The sequence below is a fragment of the Penicillium diatomitis genome, assembly GCF_028827545.1.
Source record: "Penicillium diatomitis strain IBT 30728 chromosome Unknown utg000003l_segment0_segment0, whole genome shotgun sequence".
Taxonomy (NCBI): domain Eukaryota; kingdom Fungi; phylum Ascomycota; class Eurotiomycetes; order Eurotiales; family Aspergillaceae; genus Penicillium; species Penicillium diatomitis.
The window spans coordinates 1,087,744-1,111,426 of NW_026623175.1; the positions used below are offsets into that span (position 1 = coordinate 1,087,744).

At 51.2% G+C, this 23,683-nt stretch overlaps 6 protein-coding genes across 6 annotated transcripts; 4 read left to right on the plus strand and 2 right to left on the minus strand.

Moving 5' to 3' along the window:
• Positions 1-3,609: 3,609 nt before the first annotated feature.
• N7539_002618 (glycoside hydrolase family 16 protein) lies at positions 3,610-4,837 on the plus strand (the record flags this gene model as incomplete). The annotated part of the gene is made up of 2 exons (XM_056932221.1): positions 3,610-3,981; positions 4,070-4,837. The coding sequence occupies 2 exons, from the start codon at positions 3,610-3,612 to the stop codon at positions 4,835-4,837; spliced, it is 1,140 nt and encodes a 379-aa protein (XP_056792180.1).
• A 1,736-nt stretch (positions 4,838-6,573) lies between these two features.
• N7539_002619 (uncharacterized protein) lies at positions 6,574-8,109 on the minus strand (the record flags this gene model as incomplete). The annotated part of the gene is made up of 1 exon (XM_056932222.1): positions 6,574-8,109. The coding sequence occupies one exon, from the start codon at positions 8,107-8,109 to the stop codon at positions 6,574-6,576; it is 1,536 nt and encodes a 511-aa protein (XP_056792181.1).
• A 1,234-nt stretch (positions 8,110-9,343) lies between these two features.
• N7539_002620 (threonine--tRNA ligase MST1) lies at positions 9,344-10,927 on the plus strand (the record flags this gene model as incomplete). Its single annotated transcript, XM_056932223.1, has 1 exon — positions 9,344-10,927. One exon carries the CDS (start codon positions 9,344-9,346, stop codon positions 10,925-10,927), a length of 1,584 nt encoding a protein of 527 aa, XP_056792182.1.
• Positions 10,928-11,857: 930 nt separating this feature from the next.
• On the plus strand, positions 11,858-14,074 carry N7539_002621 (2-isopropylmalate synthase; the record flags this gene model as incomplete). Its single annotated transcript, XM_056932224.1, has 4 exons — positions 11,858-11,865; positions 11,987-12,991; positions 13,072-13,807; positions 13,892-14,074. The coding sequence occupies 4 exons, from the start codon at positions 11,858-11,860 to the stop codon at positions 14,072-14,074; spliced, it is 1,932 nt and encodes a 643-aa protein (XP_056792183.1).
• Positions 14,075-14,783: 709 nt separating this feature from the next.
• On the minus strand, positions 14,784-20,699 carry N7539_002622 (putative AMP binding domain protein; the record flags this gene model as incomplete). Its single annotated transcript, XM_056932225.1, has 4 exons — positions 14,784-15,741; positions 15,802-20,418; positions 20,556-20,578; positions 20,640-20,699. The coding sequence occupies 4 exons, from the start codon at positions 20,697-20,699 to the stop codon at positions 14,784-14,786; spliced, it is 5,658 nt and encodes a 1,885-aa protein (XP_056792184.1).
• Positions 20,700-22,080: 1,381 nt separating this feature from the next.
• Positions 22,081-23,182, plus strand: N7539_002623 (40S ribosomal protein uS7). The gene is made up of 4 exons (XM_056932226.1): positions 22,081-22,227; positions 22,439-22,622; positions 22,759-22,981; positions 23,043-23,182. Exons 1-4 carry the CDS (start codon positions 22,100-22,102, stop codon positions 23,135-23,137), a joined length of 630 nt encoding a protein of 209 aa, XP_056792185.1. The 5' UTR covers positions 22,081-22,099; the 3' UTR covers positions 23,138-23,182.
• The last annotated feature ends 501 nt before the right edge of the window (positions 23,183-23,683 follow it).

Genomic DNA, 23,683 nt, shown 5'->3' on the forward strand with positions numbered 1-23,683 from the left:
TTCCCCCCTTAGCTGACTCGTGAGTTTCATAATTTCCCCGAAGCGGGTATGAAGAGTTTCAGGATTCAACCCTGTGGTAAGAATGACCTGAGTTGTATAGTTTGAACGAGTCCTGTCAAGATCTCGTCGTGGTTTACCTTGTGATGAAGAATGGCATCGCAATGGAACTCAGGTGTGGCAGATGTGCATCACTGCATCTAGAGGGGATCAACAATCAGGACGTCTCGATGTGAATACAATAGAATAGAGGGCGGCCACCATTAAACTCACCGGACTTAACATCCTTACCGAGATCGAGGATTTCGTGTTACTGCTGCTGACGATGGATCAAACCAGTTAATATCTAGGTATAGCAAATGTTAGAGCGACCTGAACGATGCGCTGTTGTCTAGCCGCGCGACATCAAGCCTCTCATCGCAGGCTCGCACTGAGACTTTCAAGGTAGTGAGTACTGAGTACTGACTGGACTCGTATGAATAGGTCGATAAGTCTGGAGTCCACTGGCATTGCCATTAGGTACTTGCCTGACAAGAAGGCAATTCCAGGGTGTTCAAATAAGCGCAAAGACTTTACCTTGGGCGCCTGAGAGATGGATTTTAGTCCTCGTCGCGTAGGCAAATCGTATGCAAGTTGTTAAGTTGTAGGTCACTAGCATCATGACATGCAAGTACTTGGTCCTATCAACATGGCTACACATGATGATCTTCTATGTGGCAAATTTTGAAGGAGATGAGACCTTGCACTCATTCAGGGTTTTTTTCACCAGGGCCCTCTAGTCGTGGCGATGATTGTTCCTACTTAGCCCTGAATTCCTGACCCTGACTGATAAAAGGTCATGTGCTGTGCGCGGGCCGGCAACAACAGGTTGCTCATTAGGTACACTACTACTCAACTACTCTATCTTCTATGCAGCAGCAGGCCTGACTTATCACGAACCTCACGACAAGAAATTCACGTCACAGAGTTACTGGTTCCTGGGCGCATGCTTGTGAATTTCCGAGTTTCTGGCATTGCCAAGTTTCTCCTCGCAGAGTGTCTCTTGACAAGTCGGTCGCGAGGTACTGAGCCATTGTCTTGTTCACCTGATATGAAGAGGGTGTATATGAGTGTATGTCGTCAAGTATTTCAGCATAATCGACTAGAAATTGCGGCAAAGACGGGGCCAGAAATCCTCATCCGTTGAGGCTCTTCATGTGAGAAACAAGACGACAATACCGCAGTAAACGTCACGGCGAATGGGCCTAATGAGATCCATGTCACGATCTAACCGAGGGAACGGGGCTGAGTGGAGGCTAGCCGGTGGTAATTCTTTCTCGGTCGCATGGACTTTGCCCTCATCTCGGTGACTCGATGTACCCGATGGCCGGTTGACAAGGGCTCTTGGACAATTCCAAAATGCACATAATGGAGAAGCATACTACCGTGACCTGATCGCAGCAGGAGGATGAGTGCCCGGTCGCAAGATCGCAAGATCACCAAATCGCGAAATCGCGAAATCGCCAACCTGACTCGGTTGAGGCTGAAGGCTCCACATTCCCAAAGATAGCGTACCACGCTGCGTGGCACCGAGTCAACCAGGGCGCTCGTGACTTACAGAAGTCTTTATTTAGTACTGGGGTGCATAGGGTGCATAGGTAGATGATCAGATGTCTCTGTTATTCGACGACCCTACGACAAGACTGAGCACCCGTCTGCAACTCTCTCTTCAAGTCTGTGCGTGAACAGCTGCTCGGTATTTGCTACCGTAGCAATTCGGCACCCACCTTTGCCTGCGGGCAAATGACTGCAACGACACAATGACATGCCCGTGGCATGTCTCACTGATGTCTTTGGTATAATTAGTATGATAGCCGAGGCGTCTACACTCTACACTGTAGAGTGTAGAGTAGTAGTAAATTTCTGTGTTTTCTCAATGAGTCAGTGGCGACAAAAAGACAGGACGGCAGGTCGCCCAAACAATCACTCTTTACAGGAGGCTGGCAACGGGCCACGGGGCTGGGAGATGGAGTACACTCCTTGAGGGGTAAACTTTTGAGGTGGACAGTGTACACTGTACAGACCTACAGATGTTGCGACTGGGAGGGTCACTGGCAATCCATTTGAATTGGCTTCTACGCCGAGTAAGGGGCGCAGAAGGAGAGGCTGGGCTATCATGATGACATTTACAAGGCGATGTGATGGAGGAATACGACGCTCAGGAACCAAAGGACCGACCCCCTGAGGCCGAGAGTCCGGACGACAGGTCAGGTGATCCACATGCACATGATCGTTTGCCCATCATGAAACATTCCTGACATCCCATCGTAATCTGTCAGAGTCGCGAGACCTCAAGGATGTGGGGATCTTTTCACTGATGACTGCACATTGCACAATACACATCGTTGCCTTGCACGGCCGTATCGCATCGTCCAGCCAGATGGACCACCACACGACTATTACTACTACTACTGAGGCCTGACACAGCTGTGCACTGGTGCAGGACTGTCACCCGCTGGACAGGTTCAGATGGGTGTCTCTGATGTCTCACCTTTTGCCAGGAAAGGTTTCCCCAGCAGCTCCTCGGTTGACTCCACTCATCATCCTGGGTGGAATCAGTGGGTGTCGGGCGACAAGCCCGACAGGTACGAGTACCAATCACGCTTCCCCGATGCTGGGCGCGGATCCCCTTTCTCTGGCCTTCCTCCGGACCGAGCTGACACTAAGCCAAACTAACGACTACGATAGGAGCCACTTTTAGGGAGAAATTGAAAAAAAAGAGAGAGAGAAAGAGAGAGAAAGACAGAGCGAAGGAGGACCGTGGGGGCCAATCCCATGCTCGGCTCTGCACCTGCCTGGCGCTTTGCAGGCCATATCTGCCGTCGCCCTGTCGCTGCTGCGGCTGCGGGACGTACAGTCACGACTCACGATTCACTAGTAACAAAGTTAGCACTTGGTTGCAACCCAAGTTGGGTGCGCCCCTCGGGATCAATCGACCGATTGATCCCATGAAGAAGTTCCCTCCTTCTTCTTTAGGGAGGGGCTGATGCCTTGCACAATCGGCCTAGTGGGAATCAAGGATCGATTTGTCTTTGGTCCTGACCCTCTGATGGGATAATGTCTACTGGAATTGTCTATCCCACTTGGGTCTCCTCCCACTATGCCTAGAGGGGATTCTCCGAGTTCCCGAAATTGTGTATGCCCACTCAGAAAGGATGGGACTTGTCAGTCCCAATAATAGGCCCCCCAGATCTAAACGCCCTGGCTCAAACCCTACCTGCTGCGGCTGGCATCTTCGTGAAGAGGACTAGCGGTACAAAAGCGTCCCCAGCGCCCGCGAGGTCTTGATCAACCTTTCTTTTTACTTTTTTTTCTTTCTGCATTAAACCTCTTTGAAATATCTGATCTCTCAGCTTCCTCTCACTTCTCCCTTCGTTTAATATTCCAAAAAATCCATTTTGGGTTCATCGTCAGCTCCACTCGCTATAGCTGCGTGATCACCGTACGGCATTTAAAACATTCGCTACTTCCCCTCATATCAGTCGTTCCCAGCCTTCAGCTTTCCCCCGCGATCAATTCTCAAACCTGCATCTTGCTCACTTCGGTGCATATTTCACCACATCGACTCTCAAGATGCCATCTTTCTTCAAGTATGCCGCTATGGCTTTGGCCGTGGCCGCCCCCTTCGCATCGGCGCAGACTTACACCGACTGCAACCCACTGAAGAAGACATGCCCGGCCGACGCAGGCTCTACCGAGTCAAAGATGTCCTTTGACTTCACCAAGCCCTCTGGTCTCAACAAGTGGAAGACCACTGCCGGTAAGGTCAATGCGGGTCCCAATGGCGCTGCCTTCACCGTGGCTCAGCAGGGTGATGCCCCTACCATTGAGACCGACTTCTACATCTTCTACGGGGAGGTCTCGGTCACCATGCAGGCTGCTCCCGGCCAGGGTATTGTCAGCTCCATTGTCTTTGAGTCTGATGATCTTGATGAGATTGACTGGGTAAGAATATGCAACGTGTCTAGTTGGACTTGATCTAAGAAATTTTATATAAACAAAAAAGATCGATTATGCTAATAATGAATCATAGGAGGCTCTTGGTGGAAACACTGCCCAGATTGAGACCAACTATTTTGGCAAGGGTGATACTAGCACCTACAACCGCGACACCTGGCCTGCCGTTGCCAACCCTCAGACTACCTTCCACACCTACACGGTGAACTGGCAGAAGGACAAGACTGTCTGGTCCATTGATGGTACTCCCGTCCGCACCCTGCAGTACTCCGATGCTTCCGGTGGCTCTCGTTACCCTCAGACCCCGATGCGTGTTCGTATCGGTGTCTGGGCTGGTGGTGACCCCCGCAACGGTAAGGGTACCATTGAGTGGGCTGGCGGTGCCACCGACTACTCCAAGGCTCCCTTCTCCATGTATGTCAAGTCCGTCTCGATCACCAACACCAACCCCGCCACCTCCTACACCTACACCGACAACTCTGGTTCCTCTGGAAGCATCAAGATGAACGGTGCCGGTACCCTCAACGAGACTTCCGTTTCTTCTGGTGTTGTGAGCGCCACAACCTCTGCCACCGACTCCAAGTCGACTGCCACCGGCACCGGCACCCACACCACCATGGCCACTACTGTTCACACCACCGCCACCTCCTCCATCGAGGCCATCAGCACTGGCTCTTCTTCTTCTATCGATGCTTCCTCCAGCACTTCCAAGTCTGGTTCTCCCAGCGCGGCCTCGAGCTCTGCTCAGCCCACGGCTTCCTACAACGCTGCCCCCAGCGTTGTTGCCAGCTACCTGGGACCCGTCTCTCTTCTGGGTCTGGTGACTGCTCTCCTGCAGCTGTAAAAAGCATATGAAGCCAGACCTCCGGTCTCGCACTCTGACCTTCAGCGCGCTTTTTGCATTTCTTCTCGAGCTGCATCATTTATCATACATTTCTTTTTCTCGATCTGCGCATACCCACCTAATCACGTCAGTACATTACCTCTCTCGGAGCAAGCACACTGGGCTGGATCTGGGCTTCTTGAACATGAGCGATGCATGCTTCTTGCTTTACCTTTTTTTTTTCCCACGCACCTCTTCCATTCATGGCGTCTCTTTTGATTCCCCACTTTCTTGTCTCCAATCGTTCTCATAAACAATATGTTTCATTATGGAGGCATCTAGATTTATGTATGAACTGGGCACAATATTTACGTCGTCACCTGTATTGAATCCACACTATCCTTTCCTCAAATGGAAGAGTGCTCCCCAATCAAGCTCATATCTCCAGTGTCACGTGCATGATTCCTAGCTTTTTCATCGCTACGCCGTAGTCAATTCAACCCATTAGGTTTCCACTTTTGTTTTTGGAGTACTTCCCCTGGGCTTATTTTCCGCAATCATATCTCAAGCGTGGCCTATCCACCCGAAAGCCGAAGATCAACAGGCACGGACACTCAATTGGAGACAACACCCGACGCAAGGAAGATCACCTGTCATACATCGCAGTATCGCCGTCCAAGCGTCCTCGCTTCGACAGCCCGAAGATCTTTTTCCCATCCCTTTCAGACTCTGCCGCAACCAGGTCCATCCTGAAGTCGCCCTGCACAATAGATACTGGTAGTAGCCACGCACTCACCTCCCCATTCGCACCCGCATATCGGGTGCATTTTCATATCATTTCTTCCAAAGAAGCTCGTGCATGAAAGTTCCAGGGAACCCAAAAATAAAGGCAGACAACAGAAAGTGGAACAGTGCCTGAATGCCCGCATGCTGTTGGGACTTAGGGGGCAGTAGGGTGTGGGGGATGTCGAGTGGGCTCGCTTTGAACAGACAAAAGCTTGTTACGCAGGAATCCGAGCCCGCGTTTGTTCTTTGCTCGGCTTTTGCTGCCGGATTGGACAGTTGACAATTGCAGATGGCGGAGCTTTGCGCATAACGGGGCTGTGGTGACTCGTTCCACGGCCGGTCAGTCAGTCAGTGCGTGAGTCTTGGATTTTTTTTTTTAAGTAAGGGTGAACAGCTGCATCTGGTTCAGCATCCGAATGGTGGAGTGTGCATTCTTTTGGTTTGGGTCGGGTCCATGTGGAGGTTATGAGATGTACGGTGAGGATGGAAGATGAGGATCAGGACGAAGGTGCCCGGCGTAAGGTAATCGGTTGGCGTGTGGTCTCGTGAGGCCGGGATACTGGTCACATGTACTTGGATTGTTGGACGGGGCCCGAGTCTCTCTACGACTTTCTCGGTTTATTGCTAATCCTCTACTCGTTGAGATTGAGAGATGGGGTTGTATTTCAAGTGTGTGTTCATGTTCATAGCTATGGTTCGCGATTGTTCATGGCCTCGTGATAAAGAAACATTGTATCATCCAGAAAGAAAGCTTTCGCATGGGAAACCCCTCAGGTACAAAGTGTCAAATGATCCAGCGCCCATTCTGCGTTGAACGAGAATTGAGAATGGCAAACACGGCATCGAATCTCATTCCAACGGCTCACCTTGGATCATCATGTAAAGTAAAATGAGCCGCCGCCATTTGGAGGAAACACAACTCCCACCAACGTGATACCACATGAGAGAATCTGCCAGAGTCAAAACAATATTCACCATGGATGGCTATATCGCGCTCGCTGTTCTTCCCGCAATGCCTTAGCCAGACGAGCAATTTCATCCGCAACTGCACGATGCTGTGTTGAGACCAGCCTTAGCAGTGCAAGGGTACTCGTAGGCTTCTCCGCCGCCTCGTCACCAGAGGAGGCCGTGATGGCAGTATCTGCTGGTTGGTCGCCGGAGCGGACACCAGATCCAGCACCAAAGAATCTCGCGCTAAACACAGCATAGCTGGACAGGGACTGGAGAAGACCTTCCCCGCGGTTCTTGGCTCCGTGTTCAGCATCCACGTCCTTGCCCTCCATCCAGGCATGTCGCGCCTCTCGAGATACAATGCTTCCAATCGCCTCAAGATGGTCATCCAGTGTGGCAAAGCGTCCACCGAGCGAGTCGGCTTTGTTTCGTAATTGGGTTCGCAGACGGTCAAGATATTCCCCACGTCGGCGCAATTGCGACGCTAGCCTGGTATCTCGGGCTATCGACGTCGGGTCTGAGGATTCCTTGGCGAGTGGAGAGGCGAGAAGACTGTCGGTGGCAGAGCGAAGATCTGCGCGCAGAGAATTAAACTCCCACGAGGCGGCTCGTAGCGCGGCTTCGCTTCCTTGGAATTCAAGATCCAGGGCATTACGAGCCTCTGGCAGGCTTGCTTGGAGATTGGTGTGTAGCCTCGTCAAGGTGGTCTCGATATCTTGGAGAGCGTTCGAAAGTGGTGTCAGGGTTGAGAGAGTGCTGATGAAGATTGCCTGAAGGGTGGTCTGCGATGCGATGGTGTTTACTTCGGGCGAGACGGTCTCGCCCGGGTAGAGCAAGGAGGAGGATGGCAGGGGCCGCGGATGGAGCGGTACACAACTGGATGGATACGCGGTTTGAACAAGCGGTAAAGTGCACAGAACAGGCGCTTGATAGATGAGTTCTGGAAAAACTAGGAGATGCATGATGAGGGTGACTAAAATTGTATTGACGCCAGCGCGTACAAGAGTTTGCTGGTCCCGATAGATGGACGAAATCTTTGCCCTCACGCTCGCTTTTGGATCTTGACCGTTGGACTCGAGTACGTTGGAAAGCGAGGCCTTCGTGTCAGGGCCAGTGGTCGCTGTATCGTCATTTATCTGCGTCGATGTGATCTTGCGACGCTTTCTCATGTGCGGGGAACCCATGTCTGCTGGCGACACGGCGGCTGGCGCCACCCAGGAAGCTTCTGAGATGGGAACCTCGTAGATGGAAGGCATGACGAGCTCCGGACCAGTAGAGCTCCATGAGGATGCAGAGGAAGCCAGCGACTCTGACAGCTCTTTTTCACGTCGAATCTGCTCTTTGGACGCATCTGGCGTTTGGTCTGTGTCGTTTGCCGTCTTGGCAAGGGCCTCATGCTCCTCTATCAGGGTACCTTTTTGGTTAGAGTGGATGGATTCTCTCTCGGCTGTATGGGATGATCTTTGTTCTTGTTCTTTGGCCAGGATTGTGGATGCCACCACCCAGGAATCTCCTAGACCGGAGGGGTTTGGACTTTGCGATAATGTGGTAGACATGCTGGCGTGGGCATTTCGAGGGTCGCGGTAGAAACAGAGCCCTGTCCTCGCTCCACTGAGACGGAGCGTCCTGAGTGATGTAAGAAGTCTTGCGCACTTGCAGAGAAGCGAGAGCAAAGCACGACTGTGTTGCCCTTCTGGCTTGGCCGATCTAGCTTTCTACTGTTTGCCTCGTGAAATGCAGCTCTCGCAGTTGGCGAAGGGAGGAGAAGAGTAAATATTGCGGCGCAAGTGTACGCGCCGAGGGTGGGGAAGAAGGGGGGGCAGTTGATCAATCACGATTGGTGGGCTGCTTTGGCAGATGGCGATCGGATGAGATGAGATGAGATCAGATCAGATTATTATGACTATGATGCTTGTTATTATTAGCTACACTTGGCGCTATTTAGGTACTGTAATAGACTGGACCAGGTCAAGCCTTGAGCAGAGAATTCTTTGGACTGTTGTAAAGGCCTTTTCAGTTCTGCAAGAATACCAAGTCGAGGTACAGTGGTGTACCATGTGACAGGCTAAAGTTGACTGCTTAAGGGTATATTTCGATTATCTCTAGCGCCGCCCACGGCTCAGACAGAGCATTGAACCATGTGGGCAGTGGGCACACCTGGGGAGCCCAGCTCTTTTATATCACGGACAGACGCCCCGAAAATCAAGATTTTACAGGGAAACGCTCAACTTGATTCCGTCAAGTTTGCAGTGAGAACTTCGGTCAAGGCTTAGTACTCGAAACAATAGACTGGGTGTAACTTAACAGGTAGCACGTAGGTACTAGGTGCCATACCCAATTTATAGCTGTACTTATGGAATACTCATGCAAGACAGCAAACCCTCGAGCAGAACGTTCTCTTACACAATAATGATCTTTGGATCTTTGTTTTCTCCTCCTCCTCCTCCTCTTCTTCTTCTTTCTTTTTTCTTTTCTTTTTCTTTTTCGAAAAGTAGCTGAACAGCAATGATGATGGGCCAAGTCATACCTGAATAGCGATCTCATCACACAACACGTAAAGATGTGCCATCAATTGCCTCGACAATTTGGTTGTGACATTCTAAAGCCGAACGGATCGGATCCATCACGACGGCTGGTTCCGCTCGTCCACTACGAAGCTCCAGCGCGGGTAAAAAGAAAAAGCTAATCAAGTCATTAGCGGCCATCGGCATGATCCGTCACGATTCAACACAACTTGATTGACATCTCCGCTCGACACAGCCAAGGTCGCCGTGCTGCAAAACGTCCAAGATGCGCGCAGTCACTCGGCTACGGTCACAGCCACGACTGCTCCCAAGACTCGCCTTTCGTCGAGTCGTGGCTGGATCTGCGCCCCGGTCACAATGGCTGTCCAGCAGCGCGTCTCGTCCTTGTTCATGCGCGGATGCAGCCAACGGCCGACCGACCAAGGAACCCCCCGCTCACCCTCCTAACGACCATCGAGCTCTCGGGACTAGTCTCGAACTCTTCGCCTCGTCCACATATAGTCCCGGCTCGCCGCTGTTCCTCCCCCACGGCACGCACGTTATCAACAAACTTATCTCCTTCCTGCGAACGCAATATCTGCAGTACGGCTTCCGCGAAGTTTTGACCCCAACTATCTACAAACGATCTCTGTGGGAAATTTCGGGCCATTGGCAGAACTACAAAGATGATATGTACGAGGTCACCGGCCGCGGCGCGACCGGCGACACGGACGGCGAGATTGGAGAAGATGAGTCGTACGGGCTGAAACCGATGAATTGCCCGGGCCACTGCTTGCTCTTCAAGTCACAAAATCACTCCTATCGCGAACTCCCAGTCCGCTATGCGGATTTCAGCCCCCTCCACCGAAATGAAATTTCCGGCGCATTAACGGGCTTGACACGGGTGCGTCGCTTTCATCAGGATGATGGACACATTTTCTGTCGTCCGTCGCAGATCAAATCAGAGATCGCGTCCGCGCTGGGATTTGTGGACATGGTGATGACCACCTTTGGGCTGGGGCCATATCGGTTAGTTCTGTCCACAAGGCCGGAGACGGACTACATTGGCACATTGGAGCAATGGGAGAATGCAGAACACCAGTTACGGGAAGCCCTCGACAGCACGGGACGCGAATGGGCTTTGAATGAAGGGGATGGCGCATTCTACGGGCCCAAAATTGACATCCAGCTTCAAGATCATGCAGGCAAGTTCCATCAGCTGTCAACTATTCAACTGGACATGAATCTGCCCGAACGATTCGAGTTGGAATATCAAGTGGCCGAAGGAGAAGAGGACTACAATCCAGCCACACCCGGCCTCGCGAGACCGGTTCTCGTGCATCGTGCGATTTTCGGCTCCCTCGAAAGATTCCTTGCCCTGCTGATTGAGCAACATGGCGGCCACTGGCCCTTCTGGCTGTCTCCCCGCCAGGGTATCATCCTGACCGTGAACCAGGATGAGGCCGTCGTACGACAGGCCGAGCAGGCTGTCTCACAGTTCTGCGGATTTACTGTCCTTCGGCAGAACGGCGACAATGCCGTGCCTCCGCGCCCGCTGTCCTCAGTGGATCCTACCTTCTTGATCGACGTAGACACCAGTGCACAGACACTGAGCAAGAAGATTCAGCGGGCCAAGCAGATGAAATACAACTTCATCTTCATTCTAGGCTCACGCGATGTGGCTGAGGGCGGCGTTACTCTGGATGTCACTGGACAAATGCAAAGCAAAACCGATCCCAACGCAAAGGAGTTCCAGTCTCTTGTCAAATCACATCTCGGAGCGGAAGCACTCAAAAACCCACGTGCGGTTAAGCTCAAGATGGATCAGGTGCATCCATTGCTTGTGCAATTTGAGCGAAGCTTCCTCTGAGCGAGAATCTTTCCTCGCTGAACCCAATCCTGTATCATATGAAGCGTTCATTTTCCTCACCAAATACTTAAAGCTCTGTGGTGAGATCTAATTCTTTCAAGCGAAAGTCGCAGTACATCCTTTGGAATGGAGAGTCTCGACCAAATTATTGAAAGTACAGCATGTGACTAGCAGACTAGACTAGTATGTACTATGTAGTATGTAACTATGTATAGTATGGCCCTATGGCTATGTTCAATGTTGTAGGATTCTTAGTCCATTTCCAAAGATCCACAGCGTTCTCCATCCTTGTCGGTTACCTTCGGTCAACGGAACTCCCCGTGTGGCCCCATGCTCCGAGCTCGGCATCCCGACAAACAAACTTTAGTGACCCAAATGACTACAAGACGAAAGGGTGGGATCATGTCTGCGCAATTGCTGGGTATACGCGATAATAAATGTGTATTGGGCAGGCTTCATTGAGATCGTCCCTGGCATGATGAGAAGAAGCTATTTGACCTCAATCCTCAATCCAGCGGCTCGAATCGTCTTCACCCGTCGTCAGACTACTGTACTTAACGCTCATTTCAATATTTCTGGCGCACGGGCTCGATTTCCCCAGAGTGGCCAGATCACGTGACTCCGTTGTCGGCGCCGACAGCGACTCGGCGTCATTGGTGTGGGCAGAATGACGGGAGGATTGGCGGCCCTGGCAATGGTTGACTCACAAAACTTCTCTTACTCTTAATTGGCGTCGTCGCTGCATGAAGTAACGAATTTTTTTTTCCTCTCTTTCGCAACCCAAAAGATCCTCATCTTTTCTGACAGGAGACTGTAGACCACGTCAGCCTGATTTGCATTCTTCAGGCGTTCTCTTGTCTGCTTCGATCACATCTGATCGTCCTATTCGTCCTCTCCACTCTATATACCCCTCCCCCGCCACCCATCAAAATGCCGATGTATGTACCAAAAAAATGTTACTGGAGGCTCACATCGCAGCTGGCCATGTCCACGCACAATTGACAAGCTTTCTAAGCTCCAAAGCTGGCACAGTGCTGACGTTTGACTCCCTGCTCCCAGGCTCAAGGATCCATCAAAAAAGTACAAGCCTTACAAGCCTCTGAATCTCCCCAACCGAACATGGCCCGACAAGCAGATCACCTCTGCGCCTCGCTGGCTGGCGACAGATCTGCGTGACGGCAACCAATCTCTGCCGGATCCTATGGACGGATCTCAAAAGTATCGTTTCTTCAAGAAACTGGTGGAACTCGGCTACAAGGAGATCGAGGTCTCATTCCCTTCCGCGTCTCAAATTGATTTCGACTTCACCCGCCGCCTCGTAGAAGAGCCTGGTCTCACGCCCGACGATGTTTGGCTGCAGGTGCTTGCGCCTTGCCGTGAGGATCTCATTCGTCGCACTGTCGACTCCCTGAGGGGGGCCAAGAAGGCAATTCTGCACATCTATCTCGCCACCAGCCCTTGTTTCCGTCAGATCGTCTTCAATATGGACAAGAAACAAAGTCTGGCCAAGGCCGTCGCGTGTACTAAGTATGCTCGTTCGATCACCAAGGACGATCCCTCCATGGCGGGCACGGAATGGCAATTCGAGTTTTCCCCGGAGACGTTCTCAGATACCGAGCCCGAGTTTGCGGTCGAGGTCTGCGAGGCTGTCAAGGCTGCATGGGAGCCAACGGTTGAGAACCCCATCATCTTTAATCTCCCTGCCACGGTAGAGATGTCCACACCCAATGTTTATGCCGACCAGATCGAGTACTTCTGCACCTCCATGACAGAGCGCGAGAAATTCGTCGTTTCCCTGCATCCTCACAACGACCGTGGCTGTGCCGTTGCGGCTGCTGAGCTGGCGCAGATGGCGGGCGCCCAACGTGTTGAGGGTACTCTTTTCGGTAATGGTGAGCGGACTGGTAATGTTGACCTGGTCACTCTCGCTCTCAATCTTTATACACAGGGTGTCTCTCCCAATGTCGACTTTTCCGATATCCCCTCGGTCATCCAGCTCGTGGAAGAATGCAACAAGATTCCGGTCAACGAGCGCTGGCCTTATGGCGGTGCTTTGGTCACAAGGTTAGTAGGAAATCTTCTTACCTGGCATATGCTCATTCACATCATTTCTTTGCTGACACAGTCTTCTTTCACTTCAACAGTGCCTTCAGCGGAAGTCATCAAGACGCTGTCAAGAAGGGTTTCGCTGTTCGCGAAAAGGCAGGTGCTACCGACGAGGACGAATGGGTCATGCCGTACCTTCCCCTGGACCCCAAGGATATCGGGCGCAATTACGAGGCTGTCATCCGTGTCAACTCACAGAGCGGCAAGGGCGGAGCTGCATGGATCATCCTCCGTACCCTGGAACTCGATCTCCCCCGCGGTCTGCAGGTCGAGTTCAGCAAGGTTGTGCAAAAGGAAACCGAGCGGGTCAACCGCGAACTTCGTCCCTCCGAGCTCGTTTCCCTCTTCGAAGAGGCGTATCACCTCAAGTCCAATCCTCGCTTCACCCTCGTCGACTACAACATCACCACCGACCGCTCCCAGTCCCCTGCACCTCCTGAGCCCGGCAAGGCTCTCAACACACAAAACCTCAAGCGTCGCTTCACCGGTATCATTGAGATTGACGGTGAGCAGCACGCAATCACTGGTGTCGGTAACGGTGCCATCTCTGCTCTTGCTGCCGCCCTTTCAACTCTCAGCATTGATCTCGACGTTGTCGATTACAAGGAGCACTCGATCAGCCAGAGCAATTCTGGCGGTCTAGGTCGTGAAGTGAAGGCTGCTACATACATTCAATGTACCGCTGCCGGCAGCAAGGATCAAGTCTGGGGTGTTGGTATTCACGCCGATGTGGTACAAGCTTCCCTGATTGCTTTGCTCAGCGCGGCTAGCTCCGTAAGTCTACTTTACTTTTTTTCCAGTCCCGTTAGAGTGTCCTGTCCTCGAATCAAGCTAATCTGATCACTTCTGTGTCAATAGTTCCTCGCCTCTCACGCTGGATCACCAGCTCCCTTCCGTCCTATCCGCTCCAACACTCTCACAAATGAAGACATTCACGCTCTCGAAGAGCTGACAGGATCATCTGAATCAGCTACTGCCAACGGCGGTCTCGCGCCCAAAGCCAACATTGAAGCTCTCACTCGCCAGGCTGACATGCAGTAGAGTGAAGAGTGATATGTGGCTGCTCTCGGAACGCCAAAGAAAAGGCGTTTGAAAAAAGTACATTCAGAGGACAATTCCGTCCCAAAATAATGCATAGTCCGCGCGATGAGATGAAAATGGATTCCCCACAAATCACTTGCTCACTGTTCTATTCCCAGTATTCCGGGATGTCTAGTTGTTCTTGTTAATGTTCTGAAATAACATTTACTGTTGAGAAATGAGGACCGGTCCTACGTAGTGGCACTGTTTCTTGCACATTGTAGTGCTGTGCTTGAGACACAGACATTAGGTAAGGGATAGATGAGACACTCAATATGGACAAACGGCTCTATGGCAACCGACTGGTATGTACAGATAAAATGTGGCATTGTAATTTGGGAATCAAAAAGCACTGCTGAAGGCTGTAAGGGAGGGGAAGGGGCACAATCAAGTCGCATAAGAGTCATACGCATGACTGTTCTATATCTAGAACAAATGATAGGGATGTATGCTGACGGCAACATGGGCTGAAAAGCACGCGAGACATTCATGTCACACGTATGAGACGAAACAACTTTAAAACGCGAACAAAAGCAAATTGACAAATGAAATGTCGACTCATCATTCAGATATTGCGGCATCATATTCTCAAACAAGTACCGTGCACTGGTTATCCTGTACAAGACTTACTTTCAAAGATAATCGTGAACTCATGACTCGTAACTCCGCCTTAAGGTCGGTGGTCAGCACTGGGAGGCTTTTGCTGGGTAGCATCCTCGCTCAGAGCGTTCTGATACATTAGAGCGTCATGAGCCCAGTCGTCAGCCAGATCGTTTCCCTGAGCTCCAGGATGTGCTGACACATGACCTTCCGGGACTACCCTGCCGTCCTCGCGGCCGTGATAACCAGGCTGCGCTCCAGGGAAGGACTCTTGCCCGATGGCATGATATGTTCCCTCAGAGGCATGAGGATCATTGTACGGCATGTGCTCAACAGGGGAGTTGGTCTGGTCGAAGCTGAATCGTAGATTGCGGGCCGGGGAAGGACCGGTTCCGTAAGCCGGTCTAACCATTTCGAAGTTGCGATCGTCAAACCGATTGTGTAAGTCCTCGTCCTGCTCATATGCGAAATCGCCAATTCCTGGCTCGTGAATGTGTGGTAGGGCAGACGATGTTGCGGCTCCATGAGCTGAGCCATCGTGGATCTCGGAAGCGGCATCGAGCTCTGGCAGAGCTCCTGAAGGCATTTCCTGATAAGTGTCTTGGAGTATGATGGCCCTGTTCTCCGGAACTGCCGCAACGGGTGACCGCGGCACGACGGGAATCTCGGATTCAGGCGCAATGCTTGACTGTCGATGGCTGTGACCCATGGTGCTTCCAGGCTTGGAGTCTCGGCTGACACGATGCTGCACCAGGTTGAACGGATGGTTCTCGTCTAGGTCGCGGATGCTGAATTGCGCGATGGTCCGCAATTTGCGCGTGACCCAAGATGCCAGTACCTTGCCGCGCTGTTTTTCACCAAGTCGCGAGCGCGGGAAATCCCCGTGGGAAACAAAGGCAACAATGTCTGCCACTACCTGATGCTCGCCCAAAATCGTGTCGACAATAACAGGGACGAGTGAAGCGAGGAACGATTTGCGAGTGACTTCGACGACAACAACGATCAAGCCTCCAGCTTGGAAAATGGCACTGGATATAATTAGGTCAGAAACTCGAATTCTTGTCCGAACTCGGCAGGGTATAACTCACCAGCCTCCGTTCACAATGTTACGGTGGCACTTTTCCACTGAATTCTCAATATCCATCGGGAAATGGTTGAGGCCATTGACCTCGAAGGTTTCGCCAATGCTACCTAATACAAATAGCACCTGCATCTCGACAGGTTGGCCGCCGGGACCAATCGGTCGAGTAACGGTATGTAAGAATCCCAAGTCTCCCGTGCGCACGTACGGCACATTAGGATCACCATCAGCGACTCGGCCGTTCATTCGCTCGGCGTCAAAATCTTGAGTAGACCTGTAGAAGCCCTTGGCGCAAGCATCCGATTGCACCCAGATCTCACCGTATTCGCCCACATGTGCCAATGTGCAAGTCTCGGGATTGACAATAGCGATTTGAGTGTTAACAGGTACCATCCCGGAGTCTTGGATCAAGAGCGCAGTTGGGTCCGCGTCCTGGTCCACTGGATAGATCAGACCGCGACGAAGACTGCGAAGATCCAAAGATAGCTCAACTGGATCAATGCACATGTATGATCTAGTCACTATCATGGGGTTGAGGACATGGGAATAGACCACATTGATTGCGGTTCTGTCCAGACCTGCAGGAGCGAAATGAAGGCGTGTCTTGTTATAGAGATCAACCCGAGGTCTGCCCTCAGCCGATATCATCAAGTTCTTCAATTCCTGCAGCTGGAACCCCTTGCCAGCCATGGTGCTCATGGCATAATCTAACATCTGACTCGTGGCGTATGTATCCTTGATCTTGTATCGCGAGAGTGTTACAAATAAGGTCATCGGATTCTGTGCGAAATCGACAGGTGAGACAAGATAAGTTGGCGCACCAACATAGATACCCATCAGGCAAGTGTGGAGGAACCCGAGACCCAAGGTGCTGCGCACGCTTCCGAGAACTGGGCGAGAACTCGTCATCTGGCAAGTCTCTCTCTGCACCTTGCACATGCCCATGATCGTGTCATGGCCAATTTGAACCGAAATGCGCCTCTGATCGGGGGTCCAGTATGTCCAGACAAGTGCGGCCTGATTGCCCTGCAGCCAGGCATCCTTCATCGTGTATCCTAGCTCGCGACAGCCATGGGACTGTTTGGAAGGCTTGGAAGTGTTGTAGATGGCAGGCACGCCAATGCTGAGGACCTGTGCGGATTGCTTGATGTGCTGAGAGACAAGCTTCTGTCGCATGACGTGGTCGACGTCAGTGTTGACGATGATCGCCTTCACGTTGAAATCATTGATCACATGTAAGAACGCAGGGGCATCTTCTGAGAGCCGGTTCTGATCAATGGGAGCAACTGGAATGACTACCACACCCAGGCAGAGACAGGCATGAACAGCGTAAATGTAGTCTTCCGAGTGAGTGTACATCAGAATCAAGTGGTCGCCAGGGCGGACCTTGACTTTGTTCTTCAAATATGTCGCAACAGCTGAGACTTTCAGATCGAACTTCTTCCAAGTGATGCCCTTGCCCTCTTTGCCACGGCTGTCAATAGAGCAATAAGCGAGTTCTTCAGCCTGGCGAGAAACACGCCATTGGAAAAGATCAACGATCGTATTGAATTGATTCAAAGGTGTGGATGTTCGATCATCCATCACAACGTCTCGGTAATCAACCCCAGAATACTGCTTCTCCTGGAAAGCCAAGACTTCTTGCCGAGACGAGAGAGCCAATGGAGACCAGATGCCCCCTTCAGGGTCGACGCCGACGGGTAAGTTCATGACGGATCGCTCAACTCCAAATTTAACATGCACAGCCTGCAACATCCCTGCTTCGAAATCTTTGCGACAGAGCATGTTGCCAATTTCCCGTCTACCATTTTTCGTCACACGTGGTAGCGTGTTCGGCGCGGTCAATAAAACACAGTAAACACGAAGATGATGTTCCTGGTACAGCACTTCCATGCAACGCTCAGCAAGGGAATCGAGAAGGACTGAGTCAAGCTGACGAGGCGGACCCCCAGAGGCTGTTGGTGCAGTGGATGCAGCATAAGATTCGAGGACAATAACTGGCAGATGTTCTTCATTCACAAAAACATCGAATGCCGTGCAGTCATGAATCTTCGGTACCTTTTTGAGAAGGCTGACAACCAAATGTTGGACAAAGAAGTAACGGTGTTCAGCAATCTCCTGCCCGTGCTCAACCCATTCCACCTTCTGACGTAGCCGATCCTCGTAAAGCCCTAGGACAAAGATTTTGCCCTCAATGACACAGCCCAGTAGACCAGTGCGCAGGAATTCAGGCTCGACTAGGACAGGTGTTGGATTCGAGTCCTCGAACTTGTACGGCCGGGCATGGAAAATGGTCTCAGTGTGCTTGGGCAGAGCCCAGAATCCTCCTGATAATGAAGGTGAATCGACCCAAATCTCTCCAACAACATTAGACGTACAAAGCAAGTTTGTCTCCGGATCGACTATGGCGAGTGTGGCGTCTGGAATCGGATACCCAAAGGCGCCCACGCGAACAGTGTTTGGCATGCTGCTGGCATAACGGCGAGCATCTTCTCCCATTGCAACGACCACAATCTCGTTACTCTTCAAGGCTTCTTTATCAAGAAGCACCTCGCCAAGATCATTCTTTGCGCTCTCTTTTGGTGCTGAGACCCGAGATCCACCACCGAGCAGACTGCTACCGAAGCCAGTGTTCGTATCAGATTTTTCCAACTTCTCATCTTCGCCTTTCTTGTCTCGGCCGGCTGGGTCAAGTTCATGAGTCAACTCACACCCCATCCGCTCCTCGCCACCAAGCCAATCCCGAACACTGATGACCATACCGCCATGCTCAGGAAGGCAAAGCATCGGACATACAATCTCTCTAGCCCTAGGATTCCGCATGGGCCTCAACCATCTATCAGAGAGAATCTCGTGAAATTCGGAATCGACGGTGATTGTGTCAATCAGGCAAAGTTTCACAGTACCAAAATTTGGTTCTGAATTCTTCTTGTAATGCCTGGTGGCCATTGGGTCCTGTTGGTAATTGTATGCTGCGATCTTCAAACCAGAGTAGTCTGCGGCCATGATCGTGGCTCTGTATTTCGTGATAATGTGGGCGTAGAGACCGGGCGTCTCTACAGCACGATCTTCATGCCAAACGGTTGTATGCCCGCCATAGACAGTGAGCAGTACACCTAGGATCATACCGATTCCTTGTCTTGGGTCAAGGTAACTGATGATAGTCTCTCCCTTGGTGGCGTACGGCCGCGCGCTGGATTCCGTAGGAACAGTCGAAACTATAGCACTCAGGCATGCCATCTGGTGCATAATAGTTCGGTGGCTCATCACAACACCGCGCATATCTCCAGTTGGGGCACGCGCGAACTCGATGAAAGCTAGGTCTGGCACTACAAGAGCAGGGGTGTCATCCTTTTTCTTGGGATGGAAACTGCCAAACTCGTTCGTCTTCCACCACTCGACACCACGAGGCCAGTTGAGCTTCTGCGCCGTGATGTCACGCTGAAAGCCTTTGAGATTGTTCTCAGTTGTCAGAGCCAGATGAGCCTGGGTTGAAGTGAGAACCAAATTCAAGCTTTGATAGTCATCGAGGCTGTTGATAGGAACAGCAACTACGCCTGCGATGAAGCAACCCATAAGAGCCACTGCAAATTCGATAATCTCAGCTTCTCGGTAGACAAGCGCGACGCGGTCCCCTCGGTACAAGTTGCTTTTGTCCCGTATCACTTGCGCAACCTTTTCTGCACGACTTGCCAGCTTATCCCATGTGATTGAAGCAATCTCCTTCCCTTTTTGATCTAGCACCCAGTATGCTGGCTGCTTCGGGTGAACTCTTGCCCGGTGTCGAAGAACTGTCGGGATGTTATCGAAATTTGACATAGGGATATTCTTGTCGTGCGGGTCATTCACAGCGAATGGTATGTCTCGAGGCTCAAGAGGTAGAAGATGCTGAATAGCGGGACCGTGAGCCATGTCAGACGGAGTCATGAATGGAGGGGCAACGTTCGCAGTTGGTGAGAAGGCTTCCCCCGACTGTGAGTAACGATGAAAGCCGCCTCCGTAGCTTTCTCTGTAGTCATCATGCTGCTGTCCAGCAAAATCCGAAAAGTAGCCCTGTTGGGATTCCAACATTGTTGACTGTCGCGTGACCCCGCCTGAGGCTGGATCGTACGCGGTAACGCCATCGTCCGCGTATTCAGGCTGAGAAAACTCATTTTGAATGTAGTCAGGCTGCGACTCGGGGTTAAAAGCGTAGTTCTGACTCATTAAAGTGGCAGTACGTGTACTTTCTGGGCCAAGAGAGCCAGGCATTGGAGGTTTTGGGAGGAAAAGCGAATCGTAGGACGCTGTTGAGGGAATCCGCTCAGCAGTTTGCAGCATACTGATACTGCGTCTCTCTTGAGACCTGACCGGAGCCACAGGACCATTTTGTGTATCTATTCTGATGGGTGGTCCATATCCGCGTCCTCCATTGCTTGAGTGACCATTGTAACCGCCTGCAAACGCCGTTGGGGCGACTGGTGGCTGTGTAGATTCGGCAGTCGGTGGTCGGACGTTTAATATCGCAGGTGGGCTAATAAGGTCACCCTCAACACCTTGACCTGCGGTACCGTGACTGCCAATTTCGAGTGGTTTGTTTGGACCAAGGAATTGAGAGAGAAGAAGTGTGCGCCGTTTCTGATATCTTGGATAGTGTCAGCTAGTCACTCCTCTGCAATTGCCACATCAATTATATGAGCTCTCAACCAATTCCCTTCGTGCGACACCTCACGCTCCATGATCGCATGTGTCAGCTTCAGATGCTTGAAATGAACGGCTTACCCTTTCTCGGTAATATCACCCTCCTAAACATGTTCGCCGGACTTTAGCATTCGAAGTCATATCGGAAGTTTCCAGAAGACATACCTCAAGCTCTCGGTCCAGCTCACGCAGAGCTGACTGGAACTCTGGATTATCGTCGGCCATTGAAACGCAGGATGACCCTTAAATTGAGGGAAGTGGATCGTGCACGCGGGGAAGGGATAGACTGGTGACGGTTCAGAAAAGCGTCATCTCCCGGTTTAGCCCAGGGCACCACCATTCAAGGTCAGAATCGTGAAGCACACAGAAGCTGTAGAGAGTGTACAGTGAGATATTTATCAGAATCGTTGCGATAGTAGTGAAACATCCGATCTGTAGGCCTTTCGCGCTAGCAACAACGTCACTGACCCCAAAGGCGGTCAGTCACTGAATAAGTGACGCTGAGAGTTTAAACGGTGCACAATCATACTACGGTAGGGGACAAGTAGGTACCTAAGTACCTACTAGTAAGTTCGTAGTTAGCTACCTAACATTAGTTAGTAGTAACTAATGCATCCAGAGTTTGTGTCGTCAATAGCGTTGCCAGCAAAAAGAGCTCTTTATGCTAACAAAATTTAAAAAGATTTTGGTCCCTGTGATCTCGTTCGATGCCTTGCAGAAGGGATATCACACCCGCAAGGCTGAAATAGCCTTGTCGCACACTATGTATGTAGTTCGGACAAGAGATGATCCCGCTTAATTTACGCCTCTGGTCTATGGCACCATAGGGTGGTATTTAAAGACCTACGGCCATCTCCTGTACCTACCTAACAACAAATGATTACTAACATGTATGAGCTGGAACCCTTTCATGCTTCAAGGCTCTGAGTGTTAAGCAGACAACGTTCAATAAATCTGCATCTAATTCCTTCCAAGTAATAGACAACTAGAATAATGCCCATCGAGATTTTGCTCGTCTAGCGCTATCGACCAGACGTCAACTACCTATTACTATCTCCGAGAAGATCAAAACTGCACTCTGCAATAAAATCAGTACCATTTCAGGTTTGTCCCAGCAGAAACACCAACAATGGCTGACTACGATTGATTGGGATTGAGCGGAAAGCGTATATTTCACAAAAGTAATGAGAGAGAACAGCAGAAACGATAGAGAGGGTAGAAGAGCGGCAAGTGCTCAAAATACGCATCACATCAGAAAGAAATATCGCATGTAGTGACACCATATTGTACTCAAAGCAGCCGTACTCGGATCAAGCCTATGATGGCTGATCAGAGAACCTCGAGCCGCTGCAGGTGGCACTAACACGGTGGGTCTACCTACACGACATGATCACATGACGTTGATAGAAAGCCTCAGGCTCCATGGCCCATCATGGGCCGCAAAGGTATGCTTACCTCATCCTGGCAGATTGCCCTAAAATTTCTCATGTGACTCCACCCACACACCACACTCCGCTAAGCGAGAGCACCTCCAAATTCCTGTGTGGATAGCCATCCCGATTGAACGTTCAACCACCCTCGACAACCCGGTCACCCTTTCCACTACCTCCCCTCGACAATTCAAGATGTCCGACTCCGGGGATGTTCAGGCCGTTCAGCTGCCTAAGGAGATTGCCCATCTCGACAACCAGCCCGTTCTGCTGTTCGGCAAGTGGAGCTACGAGGATGTTGAGATCCGCGACATCTCCCTGACGTGAGTCTACCTCGAAATCGACCGCGAGATTGAAATTTTCTGGATGTGTTTGTGCCTATGAGGTCGCGCCAAAGAAAGAGATTGTGACGAACAAGAGTTGGGAAGAGGAAACGGGCAATTTGAGGCGCGCCGGGACAGATTACATTGGGGGAGCCACGGTCGCATTCAATTTGCAGAATTTGAATGGCTAACCTCTTGTGCACGCCAACAGCGACTATATCCAGATCCGTCAGCCCGTCTACACCTCCCACTCCGCCGGTCGCTATGCCGCCAAGCGTTTCCGCAAGGCTCAGTGCCCCATCATCGAGCGTCTCACCAACTCGATCATGATGAACGGCCGCAACAACGGAAAGAAGGCCATGGCTGTCCGCATTGTTGCTCACGCTTTCGAGATCGTGCGTTTACCCTTTTTTATTCCATGACTGTGGAGAGCGCATAGTTGCGATAAATTGGATATGGCATCCACATTTTCGCCCGCGCATGCTGTGGACCCGATACTTTGTCTGGATATGACCTAATGCGGCAATATAGATCAACATCACCACCGACTCCAACCCCATCCAGATCGCTGTTGATGCTATCGTCAACTGCGGTGCCCGTGAGGACTCCACCCGTATTGGTTCCGCTGGTACCGTCCGTCGCCAGGCTGTCGATGTTTCTCCCCTGCGCCGTGTCAACACTGCCATCTCCCTGATCACCATTGGTGCCCGTGAGAGCTCTTTCCGCTCCGTCAAGTCCATCTCTGAGTGCCTTGGTATGATCCTCTGTTGTTCGTTCCGCCTTTATTAGAAAGTACTTGACTAACACTTCTGCAGCTGAGGAGCTCGTCAACGCCGCCAAGGGTAGCAGCAACTCCTACGCCATCAAGAAGAAGGACGAGCTTGAGCGTGTTGCTAAGTCTAACCGGTAAAGGGTGTACTGGATGCATTCTCCGTTTGGTACTTCATGTTTTATGGATATTGGAGTGAACGGGGTGTTTTTCACCGGGTTTCGGATGATTGACAGAACAACTGCAAGGCTGTACATGGATAGGGACAGTCACGGAAGAAGCTGGGTCCAAAAATGGGAACACACGGACAACTTCAATTCCAGCAGTTGCGATGCAGTCGCAAGGGCCTTGGGTGGTAATGGCCAAAGCTTAAGTGAAAAAACAAAATTTTTTTACTGTTCACATCATGCAAATTACCGATGTTTTGTAGCATTCAAAAGTAGTCTACATGTTTTTTTTTTTTAATGACCTTGAACCACTCCTCAATCACGAATATATCAAGCTTCCCAGATCCAACATCAGGACTCGTAAGTTAACAATCTAGACGGCCGGTGGAGAGACTGGCATGTGCACACTCCCATCAGTAGACGCAGCAGACTCCGATGTACATTGGACGATAACTAATAGTAGTGTGGAGGTGCGATTGCTGGCTGGCCAAGTTGGGGTCGCTTATCGATATGGCGGGAA